Below are 14,116 nucleotides of genomic sequence, written 5' to 3'. Positions count from 1 at the left end.
TTTTAACAGGAGACATGTTGTCTGGTTATCAAATTACCAGTGATAAGAAGACCTAGTGAAGTCACCGAGAATGCTGCCAATGATTTTCCTGGAGTGGTATCAGATCATATGAGGCAAATATTTAGGTACAAATCTCCTCAGTATTCTCCAAAAATAGCTATACTGGGTTAGATCAATGTTTCTGTTCAGGCTTCTGTATCAGACCATGGGAAGTACCTAAAAGAAGAGGGAAGGCATGTTCAACACTACTGTTTCCCTAATACTTTTGCATCCACCAACTATCTTCATGTCAGGGACGTCCTGGTGTAGTCTATATTTAAAATTTTGCAATGGATTTGTTGTCCTTGAACATTTGTTCAGCCTCCTCTTGAGGCCATGTAAACTTTTAGCACTCATATCAACCCTTGGCAAGGAGTTCCACAGATCTACTGCTTGCATGAAGAACCATGCTATTTAGTTTTGCATGGTTTGCCTGTTTCCTACTAGCTTCAAACGCTCTTGTAATGGCTGGTTGAACAGTCAAATCCCTATCCCTAGTCATAGATATTCCTAGTCATAGACATAGATAGTCATGGTTTACTTAAATTGTACAGCTGTCCCTGTATTAAGCTACTCTGAACTTTTGACCACCCTTAATACCCTTCCATGAGTCTCTTCCCATTCTGTAATACTCTTCTGAAACACAGGGAACTGTACTGTAGTATTTAAGATGGCCAAAGGTCAAAATACAATGGTATAATAAAGTTCTCTTTTCTTCTCGTAAACTGCTCTGCATCTGATTTGCTCTTTTTTTTTTTTTTTTAATTGCTGCTGAGCTATAAGTTGACTTTTTTCGAAGAAGTATATCTTATAATCCTAACATCTTCCTAACTGGTTACTACCAGCTGAGAGACCAGTATTTCACAAGGTATTAGGAAAATTAGAGTGACCTTCTCTCATGTATATCGTTTCACACTTAGTGACATATAATTTTACTTGCTTTCACCTGCAAGTGCTGCCAGCACTCAATCTCATAAGGTCTTTCAACAGCTGTTCTTCACACTCACCCTTTGTTCTTACTATCTGGATAACTCAAATACCAGCAACAAACTCTGTCACTTTACATTTTTTTTTTCCAGGTCACTTCTTAATATGATGAACATGGATCCTCAAATACTCAAATGCTATTGCAACATTCCACCACCAGAGGAGCAAATCATTTACTCCTAACCCCTTCCTCTTTTCTTTCCTTTACTATCAGTTATTTAAGAGTAGAATGACCTTCCTCCATATGGAATGGAGATGTAGTTTCCTTAAGAAACCCCTGAAGAAAGATGTTGGTGGAAGCTTTGTGGAAACCCACAGAGACCATATCAACCAGATCACACGTATCCATCTGTTTGCTGAATGCATCAAGAGAACTCTAAAAGAGTTGTAAGGCAGGGTTTCAGTTTTACTAACGCTATATTTACCGTATTTATTACCTTCACAGAGTTGCGAACTAATATAATTCTCTACTATATTTCTAGTAATTTTTCCAGTACAAAAGTCACATGAGGAGGCTTAATAGTTTTCTGGATTTCTCTCATACTTTCCATATATCAAACTCTACTTCCACCTTTTCTCTCTGAATTTCTTTATGAATATCCGAAGTGTGGCATCGGTAGCATGCAGCAATGATATCCAACAACTCTTTTTCTCTATTTCTTTGCTCCACACAGTAGAAAGAAACTTAATACAGATACAGCTATCTTATACAACCTTCTCTGTTTTGGATGGCACTGGTCACCACAGTACCTTGACAATATTTTGCACAGCTACTGCTCAAAGGAACTACAGCACACTCTTTTGAAAAAGGAACTAAAGTGCATTCTTTATATTATTGGACAAGTCTGATGTTCATTCATTATATGCCTATATGGGCAAACTTAACCCATGAAAAACGCAAAGCAAAATTGAACTTTTTTACTATCCTAGGAGAATAATAAGTAATTCTCTGGCCAAAAAGTAAGGTAGTGTTTATATCAGTGTGGCAAAATGAATTATTCTTATGTGTATGTAAGAGCAAAGGGAAAAGATTCCATCTTACCCATAAACTCTCAACATCTATAGAAATGCATAAACTAAGTAAGTAAACTTCTAAATATAACTTTAGGTAACATGACTGAAATAAAAAAACTCCAAGAGAGATGGATATTAAAAGCCTAAAGCAAAGTTTCATAGTTACTATGCACTATTTACAGGCTACTACATCCAAAATAAGCATCTCCTACATGAATTTGAAAAATCAGTTGATTAATACCTGGCACTAAAGCTAGTACGAGAAGCAAAACTTTGGGTTTTTTGTATCATGGACTGGCCCACGCACCTCTAGGCTTCCTTACCAAGGATGGGGCATGCTTCTCCCCTAGGGGTACAAAACTCCTCACTAAAAATCTAGCAGGGCTCATAAACAGAGCTTTAAACTAGATGTGAAGGGGGAGGGAGATGAAGCCAGGCTAGTCAGGAGTGAGCCTGGAAATGGACTCCAGTGCCTGAAAGACGGCATGCTGGTGAGGACCTCCAGTATATCAACTCGGAGTGAGTCGGGGCCAGTACATCTAGTGACAGAAAGGATATAATTGGCACTGATGGGTTAGAAAATCCAAGTACCAGTCATCTGGGAGTGAACACTATTCCCTTTATGAGATCTGAGGGTTCACCAGCCCAGCCGAAATGCATTTACACCAATGCACACAGTATGGACAATAAGCAGGAGGAATTGGAAGCTATTGTAGGGCAAGGAAACTATGACGAAGTTGCCATTATGGAAACGTGGTGGGACAACTCGTATAACTGGAGTGCAGCTATGGTGGAATATAAACTTTTTAGGTGCGACAGGAAGGGTAGGAGAGGTGGTGGGGTAGCCCTCTATGTTAGAGAGTGCTTTGATACCCTCAAGCTTGATTATGGTGATGACAGGATTGAGGGCCTGTGGGCAAAAATCAGAGGAGCCCACAAGAAGGCAGATATTGTGATGGGAGTCTTATCTATTAATAATCTATCTATCAAGACACAAAGATAGACTCAGGTACTTTTTGACCTTATCAAAATACTGTCTCATGCCAATTGTGATAGAAGCCCCTAGCCTCTACATCTGGCATTGAACAGCAGCTCAGTGTGCATTCCAGCACCTAATATCCAAACTCCAATATAAAAAGGAAGATAGGAAGATAGCATGACTTAACAAGTTTTCTTGGCAGTTCTACTACTCCTCTATAGTCTTGAGAACTCTGGAGATTAGCATTAGGTTTATTCTTAAACCACGAAAAGACATCTCATACGTTCTTGACAACCTGGTGACTTCCTAAAAACAGAAAGCCAAAAAATCTTATAAAATCAATATAATTTTATCTTTATTTCATGTAAGCATAAAATTCTCTTTTTTTTTTTTTGCCTACACAACTTGGCATTATGGAGAAAGAGCATCTTAAATGAAGATTCCACATCCCTGCCATCATCACAAAAATGTTGTTGAGAGATATCACACATTGTCAGTGAATTCCAGCAAGTCCTCTACCAAAACTGGAGAAGATCATAGCTCATACTCATCATATCCTCAGTTAATAAACAAAGACAAAGCAACTTTTAAAATAACATGCACCATTCATATCTCAGGTCTCCTTTTTAAACAAAAAGAAAACCAAATAAGCAGACTACAAAGGTGTAAAAACCTGGTCATTAAATTACTTATAATAAATATTTTTTAAAAAACTTAAAGAGTCAGTCAAGTGCTCTCCCTCCTCCACTGGAACAAATCTTGTTTTCATATCCTCAACAAAATTACAGAAACCTGAGAAGTGACCAAGAAGACGCAATATTGTGTAGAAGTAAAAGACACATTTTGAAAAACACCTTTTTCCTACAGCAGAAACTGATTCATTGCATCCTTCCTCAGAATGTGAAAGAAGTATGTTATTCTTAAAGGAGACTTCTGAATGCTCCACAGAAAAGTACCAAAGCAAAACAAAAATACATTCACAAAACACTTAAGGGAGAAAGGAAATGTGTCATAAGAGAAAGGTTGAGAAGACCTCACCCAGAAGACCTCTGAGTCAAAAGAAACCTCCCTTCCTCTCTGAAAGATGATAAAAAAACCCCATGCATTCACATCTTGTTGACTTCTGGTAGACATTTCTGGCTTAGGTGCAAGCCTATGAAAGGGAGATAAGTAATCTGAGTCCATCCACCCTTTTGTTGAATTTTGGGCCCCTTATTAAAAAAGAACAAGTCTGTCAGATGTTCTGCACCATGAACTGCTCATTACCTTTTGCCATATACAGAAGTTCCAAAGAAAACGTGAGGTAAAATGGAAGAAAATACCTACAGCACAAGGCTATTCTGCCGCAGTATGAAAAAGAAACCACCTTTCTCCCCCAAGTATGACTATAATAATTTGTACAGAAGTAGGACCGACCAACTAGATAGATCTAAAGACACATGATTCATCAGAGTGGTGTTTTCACAATAATGAATTGTAGCAGATGCACAAAGGAAGACATGGAATAAAGTAAGCTGATAGGAGTACAGTGTTTATAGAGGTAATCACAGCAGACATATGGTTTTACACACCTGTCTGTGATAAATCCTAGTTCTTTAGGTAACTGTGGTAGATGTTCTCATCTAGCTGTGATTCTTCTGTCCCTCAGCTTCCCTGCAATTGCAGTTCCTCTCCCATAAAATGATGCTTCTGATAGTCCAAGAAGATTTGTGAGGTAAAATGGCTCTCATCCACAAAAACGTGGGTTATTTCTAAGCACTCATCCATTTCTGAGAATGAAAGCCAACTGAGGAATATTACTACCAGATTTATCCAAAATATCCAGGGACAAAGATGATTCGAGAAACTTTAACTCATTGGGCACACAGACCTCTACCGTTGGCACCTTTACCAACACAGCTGTGCATATGGGGAATGTACCTTACTCTACACTGTTCTACAGGATCTGTATCCATTGCTTTAGGGCTTAATTTGCATCCACGAGCCATTCTGAAAAACTGAAGAGACCAGGAGTAACAGTATGATCTCATACTGATCAAGGTTGTGCTTGCAGTCAGCTACCCACAAATCTGTGGCATTAGATTATGAAGACGTAAGGTGAAAGAAAGGTAATCACTTCATGCAAACATGCAAGAAAGATAGCGCGACAAAACCCACGATGCTGTGGGGACAGGAGCAGAAGAAATGCTTGCTTTCTTCATATTTTTCTATTAACTATCTCATTTTAAACTCCTTTTGCAACAGAAGGTGGCACAGTGAAGAATAATATGGTTATTAAAATCACAGTGGCCAGATATTGAGTTGCTGAGCAACCAGACATCTTAGAAGTTCAGAAAACGTCACGCTACAAACGCAGCTTCCTAATTATGGACAGCTGAGCTAACCATTTCTAAAAATCTTGGCCACTGTTTTAAGATACATTTTACTTCTAAAGAAGTTAATGAGTAACATTTTCAAGTAGCTTCCAAGTTCACGACTGTAGCATACACATATACACATAGGAAATGCGAAAACTGCAAATTCAGGGATTGATTCTGGAAATCTGAGTGAGTATATGGTTTAATAACTCTTTGAACAAACTTAGTATGCGAATTATGATTTCAATATAATTTTATTCATATATTACATTAATTGTTTCTCCCCTATTTTAACTACTTGAACGGTATTCTGTGGTTCTTGCTGGCAGAATGAGGTCCAGGTCTGTTTTCACTATATACTCTGCTCAGTTGCAGTGCCATTTAAAATATTTCAAGGTTGCCTGCAGATGGGCACAAATTCAGTGGCTTTCAGGACATTTCAATGAAGTATGTCCTCCTTTTGACAAACTGTTAATATGGAAAATCAGCCTGAGGCGACCCAAGCTTTGAATCACTGGTATATTGTATTATATTGGCTTATATACAAAAGGACAGTGGAACACAAATTCTGCCACGACAAAGGCATTCCTACTAAAGGCACAAAAGTGCTATTAAATGGCTAGGATACCTATCCCACTGTCATGCCAGCTCCGTGGCACTCCTATCAACGATTGTCAGCAGAATCATAACTCTTTCAAGTGCAATGTTCACTGGAACAGCAGAACATACGTCACAGGAGGCTGTTATCTCCAACAGGAGTATAGAAACACATGAAAACGAAAGAAAAAGAATGAAGAAAAACCCTATATGGTGGCCAGTATTAGAAATCATCAAAATGGCAAAAGTAATATTTTCTCTAGATTTCCACATCTAATTTCCTTCCATTTAGTAAGACATACAGAAAATACTCGAAGTATCTTCTCTCTACAAACAAGAAATTAGGCAAATTTTTAGAATCAGTACCTTGTTTTTTCCAGGAAGGATATGAAAGTCTCATTTACATTTGTTCATGTTAAAATAATTCCCTTAAAGCTGAACTTCTCATTTAGGTATAAAATTGATCAAAAATAAACTGGAAGTAGGGAGAGAGAAACCTGCCAGCAACAATCTGAGTAAGGCTGTGACTCTCGTTGGCTGTAATTTTCCTTTCTATTCATGTGAGTAAGCCTCTTCAATGAATAAGTTATTCTTGGTGAGAAAACATCAGCCTTAATAAAACACTAGGGCAAGCAGTCTGCTCTAAAGGTATGGTCTTGACTGAGAATGGGAAATCAACAGCTGTCCTCAGCAACTCAAATTTGAGATCTAAATGCAGAGAAGGGGGATGTAAGAAGCAGGGCAAAACCCACAGCAATTCACATACATTAGTTTGCCTACAGCAGCTTCCAGAAAATTATATAAATATGAAAATAAACCTGAAAATTGTCTTGGTTTATAATGGAACCTTCTAAAATTGTGAAGCCAGTTCCTTGACCTACACTAAAAGCAACAATACAAGTTTTATTTAAAGCTGCTGTCTTGCTATGTGACAACTAAGATTAAAACCTATGAAAGAAATGTTAGAATATTCAATCTGTTATATCACCCTATTCTTCTATTAGTACAGGAATATGACTGGCTAGTAACAAATCCCAGATGCCTCCTGTTAAATCTACATATTATATGAGACTGTTTCTGTTCTGAGAATCGCAACAGCTGAAACAGCACATGGTTCCTCTATCACAGCCTACAAGTTGCGTTTCTGGCTTCTGGAGTTGACATCAAAGCTATCTTACAGATGAAGGCACTGAAGAACTCTCTTCCAACTCTGATGTTGTCTCCAAAAAACCTCATGATTTTATCCTGAATAAGACACTCCATTTCATAGAAAAGGATCTTACAGAAAGCTCCTGAGGCCTTCTGTATCATCCCCCTCTCAGTCCAATTTCTGTATTTCCCCATACACATTAAAAAAAAAATATTCCTATAAACTAATTTGTGAGTGCACAATACTCTAAAGTTCAAAAAGACTCAAGAACTCAATTCTACAGTTCTTCCATGCAATGACTCAAACACACTTCTTTCTTTTAAAGAGCGGTCACTGAATAAGCTTCCGACGCTACATGTTTAATTCTGTCAGAATTCAAGTGCAGCTTTTCTCTGAGTGCTCTATCCACAACTGCATACTCATACTGGTTTTCTCTTTTAAATTTTGTCTATACACTGCATAACTCACTGTACACTACACCTACTGTAAGGTGTCCCTTCATTCTACCAGCATATCCTCTAAAGTGCTGTGACAGAGAACATAGACTGTTTGCTAAGGGGCTTCAGGTTTTGCTCACCTCCCACACTGTTCTGCTCTACTCTCTGGATGGTATGGGCTCCATGTTGCAACTTAAGAAAAGAGGGCACCTCCTTGCTTCTAAAGCATCCAATCTTCTGGATTTCATACTGGACGTTCTGCCATACCCTGATCTTTTGAAGAATATTTTTTTCAAGTGACATCTCATTATTCTAAGTAGTATCACTTAGGAGACGTTTAAAAAAAACGGGGGAAGTCTCCAGGGAAGAAATCTGTAGACTCCTTTCTTTGACTCTGCATCCCTTTGCAAACTATTTAGAGAATGTTCAGCACACTCTGAAACAGTGCTCAATTGTGCTCTAAACAGAAATTAGTATTTTCCAGAGGAGATTTAAAAGAGTTAGAGAGGGAACACTACCTTTAAATAGACACGGAAAACTAACCATGCTGCACTAAAAACTAATTAAAGTTACTACCCTCAAGGAGATAAATTACTGTAAGCCCCACAGAAATAAAAGCTGCAATATGGTAAAATTATACTGCAGCAATTCACCTATCCAGAAAAGCAAGTGGAGAAAATCTAAATCTAAAGCATGAATTAAAATACCTGTCTTCTTTTTTGACTGCAATCACTAGGCAGGGGGAAGATAGATAGATAGATAGATAGATAGATAGATAGATAGATAGATAGATAGATAGATAGATAGATAGATAGATAGATAGATAGATATTCCTAAAGAATCATCTCTGCTGTAAAGAAAATTGAATGCCTTGGAACTAAATAATGGGTTAAAAGCAACAGGCTTATTGGGTTGGAAAGTCAAACTACAGGTATTCATAACAGCTACAGTATTCACTTTTTTATACAGTTTTATGGAACCATGTAGTTGAAAAAAGAAAAAAAACTCCTGAAAGCTCAGAATACCATCTTTTTAATTTTCTATTAATGTGCTAGCTTCACTGGAAATAAACATGTTCCCTTTTTGCAGGATCTTCCTGTTAGTAACAGTTGCACGTAAATAAAGTTTTCTAAACAAACATCTTATCTTTTTATGGAAGGAAGTCCATTAATAAGGAATTGACGTCCTTCCCTGAAAAAAAAGATCAGTGCTAATTCTTTCCCATAAACTAAAAAAATAAACTTACACCCTGAGATTTTTTACTCTATTTTCACAGCAAACTGCATAGTCTGCACGTAGATAAAATAGAATGGTTTGGGTTTTCTTATAAACAGTATCCCTGTTGCCACCTTGCCACGTAATAGTGAATAATTAATCTTTTCCCTTGGTTTCCGATTTCTTCATGGAACTCATGTTTCGTTTCAGATGTAGTCTACAAATTCTTGTTTGAAATACAAGGCAGCCTGTGAGCAATTTTCAGCCATGAGCTTCAGAAGCCCACCATAACTTTTTAATATGCAACCATTTTCAGAAAGATGTCCTCTACTCAACAAATGCAGCCAGATTCTAGCAACTGTGCTCATAATCTGCTGTGCTCTTCATTGGCTTTGCCAGCTACACAAGACATTTCTGTTGCCCAAAATTAACTTTGTCATGGAAAATCCTCTGATGCAACCTTCATCTGTTTCTGTTCTTCAAAACAGCTTTTCTTTAGAGTAAGATAATTTGAAGTTGACATTGTTCTGTATGCTGCCTGCACTAACTAAAGTATTTTTCTCCCAATGGCTTCAAAGAGCCAGGACTTTAATGCATTTGCAACAATGCTGAAAATGGTTACAGCAGGAATTTCAAAAGGAAGTTTTAAATCCGAAGTGCACCAAATGTTGCAAGAAAACACTGTTTCTTTTCAGCTGTGTCTATAAATGAGTGCTATTTCAAAGGCATCTATTCCAATTTTGAAAGATGAAACGCCGCTATGTTCCAGCAATCACACTTTAAGATATCCTAAAAATGGAGAAATAAGATTCTACAATCCTCTACCAAGAGCGTGCATCAACTTTGCCTACACAATGCGTCACTGGAGAAGGCACTTAATGGATGTCTTAATGCAGATAAATAACTGATACAGAGTGAGACTGAGCACTAGACTCCACCTCCTCAACTATACTGAACTCAACGATTCTTTCCTGACTCCATTTTGCACTAATATGGTTTGCTTTCCAAAGGTCAGTCTGCTGTAGAGGTAGCAAGCTCTAGGCAGTCAGTCAGTCCGTCCACATTACATGATTTTGAAGGTACTGGTTCCTTGTATTCTTACTTGGCATTAATATATAGCTTTACATACTGACTTCTACAGTTTACATCTAGCAGGCAACACTTTTTTTGATGGTGGAAGCAGAAGTCTTCATGTGCTTGCGTATGTTTAGTAACATACATAACTGAATATCACTATAAAAACAAGAACAATTTCCTTTTCCCTTAGCTCTATTCTTTTCAAAGGGTAAGGTCTTCAGAAAGGTTTCCCCGACCTTCTGTTTAATTCTCAATAGCTGTATTGCAGAACAGTGACCTTTTTTAAAAGCAAAAACAGAACGCTGCTTTAAAAGGTCAAATGGCACAACTCAGAAAGCAGAGCAGATTTCCTCATATCACACGTCAGCACTGAAAATAGGGATGTAGGCGATGGCCTGACATGTATCTAGGCAAGACAGCATGCAATCAGTCACTGGAACTGTCACCCATCTTCTAGGACTGCTGTGGCCAATAAGGATGACAACCTATACTATTTCCATATTTTCTGCCTTACTTTTTCTTCACCCTCTTTCTTTTAACATAGTACCTCGCAAAACTCTTCTGATTTAGAAAGATTCTTGACATCGGAGAAAGCTTGAGGCAGTCTCAAGAAAGCTTAACAAACATATGCAAAACTCCAAGACTTTTGATAGTTTTCTTTTGTAAGATCAAGAGTTTTGGTGAGCTGTGTTTAAAAGCTAATCAAAATACCCGTGAATAACTTTAGGTCTGTTGAATGAACTGATGGTAGCCAGCACATCAAGCAAGAAGCCCATTCTGTGGTGTCACTGTTACCTGTGCTGTTGTCTTCTCCTGTCCACTCATCTCCACGTTCTGCAACGCAGGTGTCACAACCGGTGGGGGAGGTGCTCTGCGCTTTTTCACTTCTGGGTTTGCTGTCATTCCCGAGATGTTACCAAGAGACAGTGATGGACCCAGGCTATTGGAACGAGAATTCACTGAAGGGGAATTTGGTGCTGTGGAAAAACCCTGTAAATGGATTAACATCTTGGATTAACATCACTTCTTAAAAACAATGAGAAAGAAAGAAGAAAAACAAGACACATCTGGTTACCGTTTAAACAATGGTATAAATAATCATGAATGTTCCTCTGCCAAACTTGCTGAATTGCTAACTGTAAATTTTGGAAACTTCTAAAGGTCAACTGGAACAAAGCTTACAGGCAATATTAATAAGACAGGAGGCACTGTGAGCACCTTCTGCAATTTAACAGTACTATTAATGAGAACTCTATTGCTACTTGCTATTATTATGGTTATCCAAAAGCATTTGCAGCTATATTTAAATTACAAGTAATATGCATTTCTGAAAACAAGATTCATTCTTAAATGAAAACACTGTATTAATCACATGCTGTCTGCGTCCCAGGCTTTTCTATTTTATTATCAATCTGCCTGCTTTACCCATCTTCTTTGCAGATTTATGTAAGAGAAACTCTGCTACCATCAAACTATTTCCAATTTACATGCACAGTCAATCATAATAATTTATAATCTACAGAAAACAACCAGTTAACCCAGTCAAAAGAAGTCCTACTGACAGGCACCACTCTGGATTTTAACAGGCCCAGAAGTAAGGAGAAGCAGCAACTACTTCAATAATTCCTTAATGTTAAAAATTACTTTAGTTCTCATTGGAAACTTAATAAAATCTATAGAAAAGGTTTCACTGATTTCAACTCAAGGCCTTCACACATTTTATATTACTATAGAAATAAAAATATATGCAGTCATATAGTAGAAAATTTAAAAATAGGAACTATTAGGAAACATGACTGCTTGAAAATGTGCATTTTTAATATAGTTTTGACACTTACATTTGATTTAATTAATTTTTTAATCTCCTAATAAAGACCTTGAAAAAACTTTTTCCTCCAAACCTGAGAGTCACCTTTTGCTATTTTTAATTAAGAGAAGTCTCCATTTTAAATTGAAGATTTTACTTTTTAATTAAGTTAAGAGATAACTGCTCCTTCTCAGAAATACCTTCTGTGAAATCACCACTGATACCAATCCACCATGAGCTGGAGTAAGATGCTTGTTCTGGAAGCACAGGCTGATGATTATCGCTGATAATGCTGTTCTTATCGCAACAAGTCGTGCATCGAGGACATAAAGCTCTCAGGCAGAACTCTGTCCAAGACCACAGAACACATGTGGGAAAGAAACTAAAAGGCCTCCACAAAACTCACCACTTTAAAAATAAAAGGGGTAGTTCTTTGAATCTATGTTCTACAGTCTCAGAAGTGCTAGAAAATGCTTTTCCTCAATTGTATGGCTGCCTTATCATTGTGGTGGATATTTGGATTTCTGTAGTAGTGTAATTTGACTCGTGACACGACCTGCTAATTCCTTTCCAAAGGCATTCTTAGGTAAAAATTAAAAACATGGGGCAGTAAGCTCAAAAAGAAAATTCATTTAATTTTAGGACTGTTGAGGAAACAGTGATGAAGCATAAAGAGCTAAAAAATACAGCAATACAAAACGAAGTATGTAATACAGGTTCCTTGTTGCCTGATGAAATTTCAGTGTTCTATAGATTTTTGTGAAAGCAACTGAAAATGATAAATGTAGATAGCAAACTGATTTGTGTCTTGTCCTGCATTTATTACACACGTGGCAACTATCAGTGACTTAAAACTATAAGCGGGGTGCTTTTGTTATCCTTCATGTTGCGCACTGTAGACTTTGTCTTGGAACAGTATATTTAGCACCAACAGGAGATGTTTCACTGAAAGTTTAAAGCAGTATTTGCCACATGTTTTTCATTACTAATTTTTCTGAACTGAATAGCACCAACAGCTCCTTCACCTTTACAGTAAATGAAGAAAAAAATCTCAAATAGGAAGGTGAGTTTTAAAAGCCTAGGTCTAATCTTACAAAGAAATATGCTCTTCTCTTGGCCCTGTATTTTGGGCAGTGGAAAGAATAATGCTCTCCTCTATTACCTTCAAGTTTTAAGTAATTCTCAGTGCATATTTCAGCTAGTTCTATCAAATAAAGTTTGTTTACTCCAAAAGGAATGACAGGGTTCACCAGGTGAAATATAGTCTCCTCTTTTCACATACTTATATAACAAATGAGTAAAATATTCCTAAAGTCTATTCTACAGATACGCTTTTGTGACTGCTATAATTATTTGATTTTCTTTGCTGGATAAAAAGGTTGAGAAATTTTGTTAAGAGATTTAAAGCCATATACAAATAATAACCCCCCCCTCCCAGCACTACAAATACAGAGCACCGGTAAGACAACAGGATGTATCCAGTATTAAATTAACGTCCTATTCAATTCTACCTCAAGGTCTGAAGAGCTACCAAAATACTTTTCCAGGCAACAGATCATTGTGAAGGAATACAGTGATGATCAACTAGACACATTAAAACTGCTCGCTTGGGTTTTTTTTTAAAGCTTGGATTTCCTAAGAGAAGATATAGGAAAAAAATATGTAACACTGACATGACAGTATATATAGTTTATCATAAAAGAAAAAAAACTTTATTGAAAGAAAACATTAAAACCTTGGAAATTCATCTCTCTTTTCCAGTCCAACCTTTATATCAAGCCCTCTATTTACTAAGCATGCTTTTCAAGAATACTCATGTTATGAGTCTTCCCCTAAAACAAAAACTCACTATGGCTTCCAGGGGAATGGAATCAGGACAACTTCAGAGTAGTTTTGAATGCCCCATCATTCAGCAACGAGACCTCTGTCTAACTGGAAGCAGACCTTCAAGCTCTCCCATGTGTAGAGTCCTTTTCATTAGCTTTAAGAGAAAAAAAAGAAATGCCTGACACAAACCACTGACACCAGTGTTTTTGGCACGGCTTTTCTTTTGTTGTTAACCTAGTCTAGAGAGACAATGCCTTATCCAGCTTTTATGTTTTACGTTGTTTTAGATGCAGTGTGGCTTCTTTCCAAATCACTGGATTTTGGAGGTTTGTTTTTCAAGCAGGTTAGCAAGGCATTCAACATTAATTAAGAAAACTTGCAGGGACCTAATATGTACATGGCATTTACCCAAATCATTTATCATTTCTTATTGTTTTAATTTGTTATCAATGGACCAATATCATTGGAATTACTTAAATTACAGCAGTGTAAGAGAGAAGAAAGCCAAGCTCAAGTATTGCAGCCAATGTAGCTGGCTAAAAAAGTCAGTCCTTATCCTCTGTTTCATTTAACAAACAGGTTAGAATGAATGTCCTGCTTAGGATCAAAATAAATTCCTACAATTCATGT

The 14,116-nt window shown here is 37.2% G+C and overlaps 1 protein-coding gene across 9 annotated transcripts in view; it reads right to left on the bottom strand.

Annotated features, from left to right (window-relative positions):
• The window catches only part of COBL (cordon-bleu WH2 repeat protein), a 202,972-nt gene that overhangs the window by 65,391 nt on the left and 123,465 nt on the right, over window positions 1-14,116 (bottom strand). For all 9 annotated transcript variants that reach the window (XM_069853419.1, XM_069853418.1, XM_069853416.1 and 6 more), the window contains one exon: window positions 10,648-10,842. In XM_069853419.1, coding sequence (XP_069709520.1) covers window positions 10,648-10,842 — 195 coding nt within the window. The remainder of the gene's footprint in view (window positions 1-10,647; window positions 10,843-14,116) is intronic.

This window comes from Phaenicophaeus curvirostris, chromosome 3 (genome assembly GCF_032191515.1).
Source record: "Phaenicophaeus curvirostris isolate KB17595 chromosome 3, BPBGC_Pcur_1.0, whole genome shotgun sequence".
In the NCBI taxonomy this organism is placed as follows: domain Eukaryota; kingdom Metazoa; phylum Chordata; class Aves; order Cuculiformes; family Cuculidae; genus Phaenicophaeus; species Phaenicophaeus curvirostris.
This window is presented reverse-complemented; position numbering and strand designations above follow the sequence as displayed.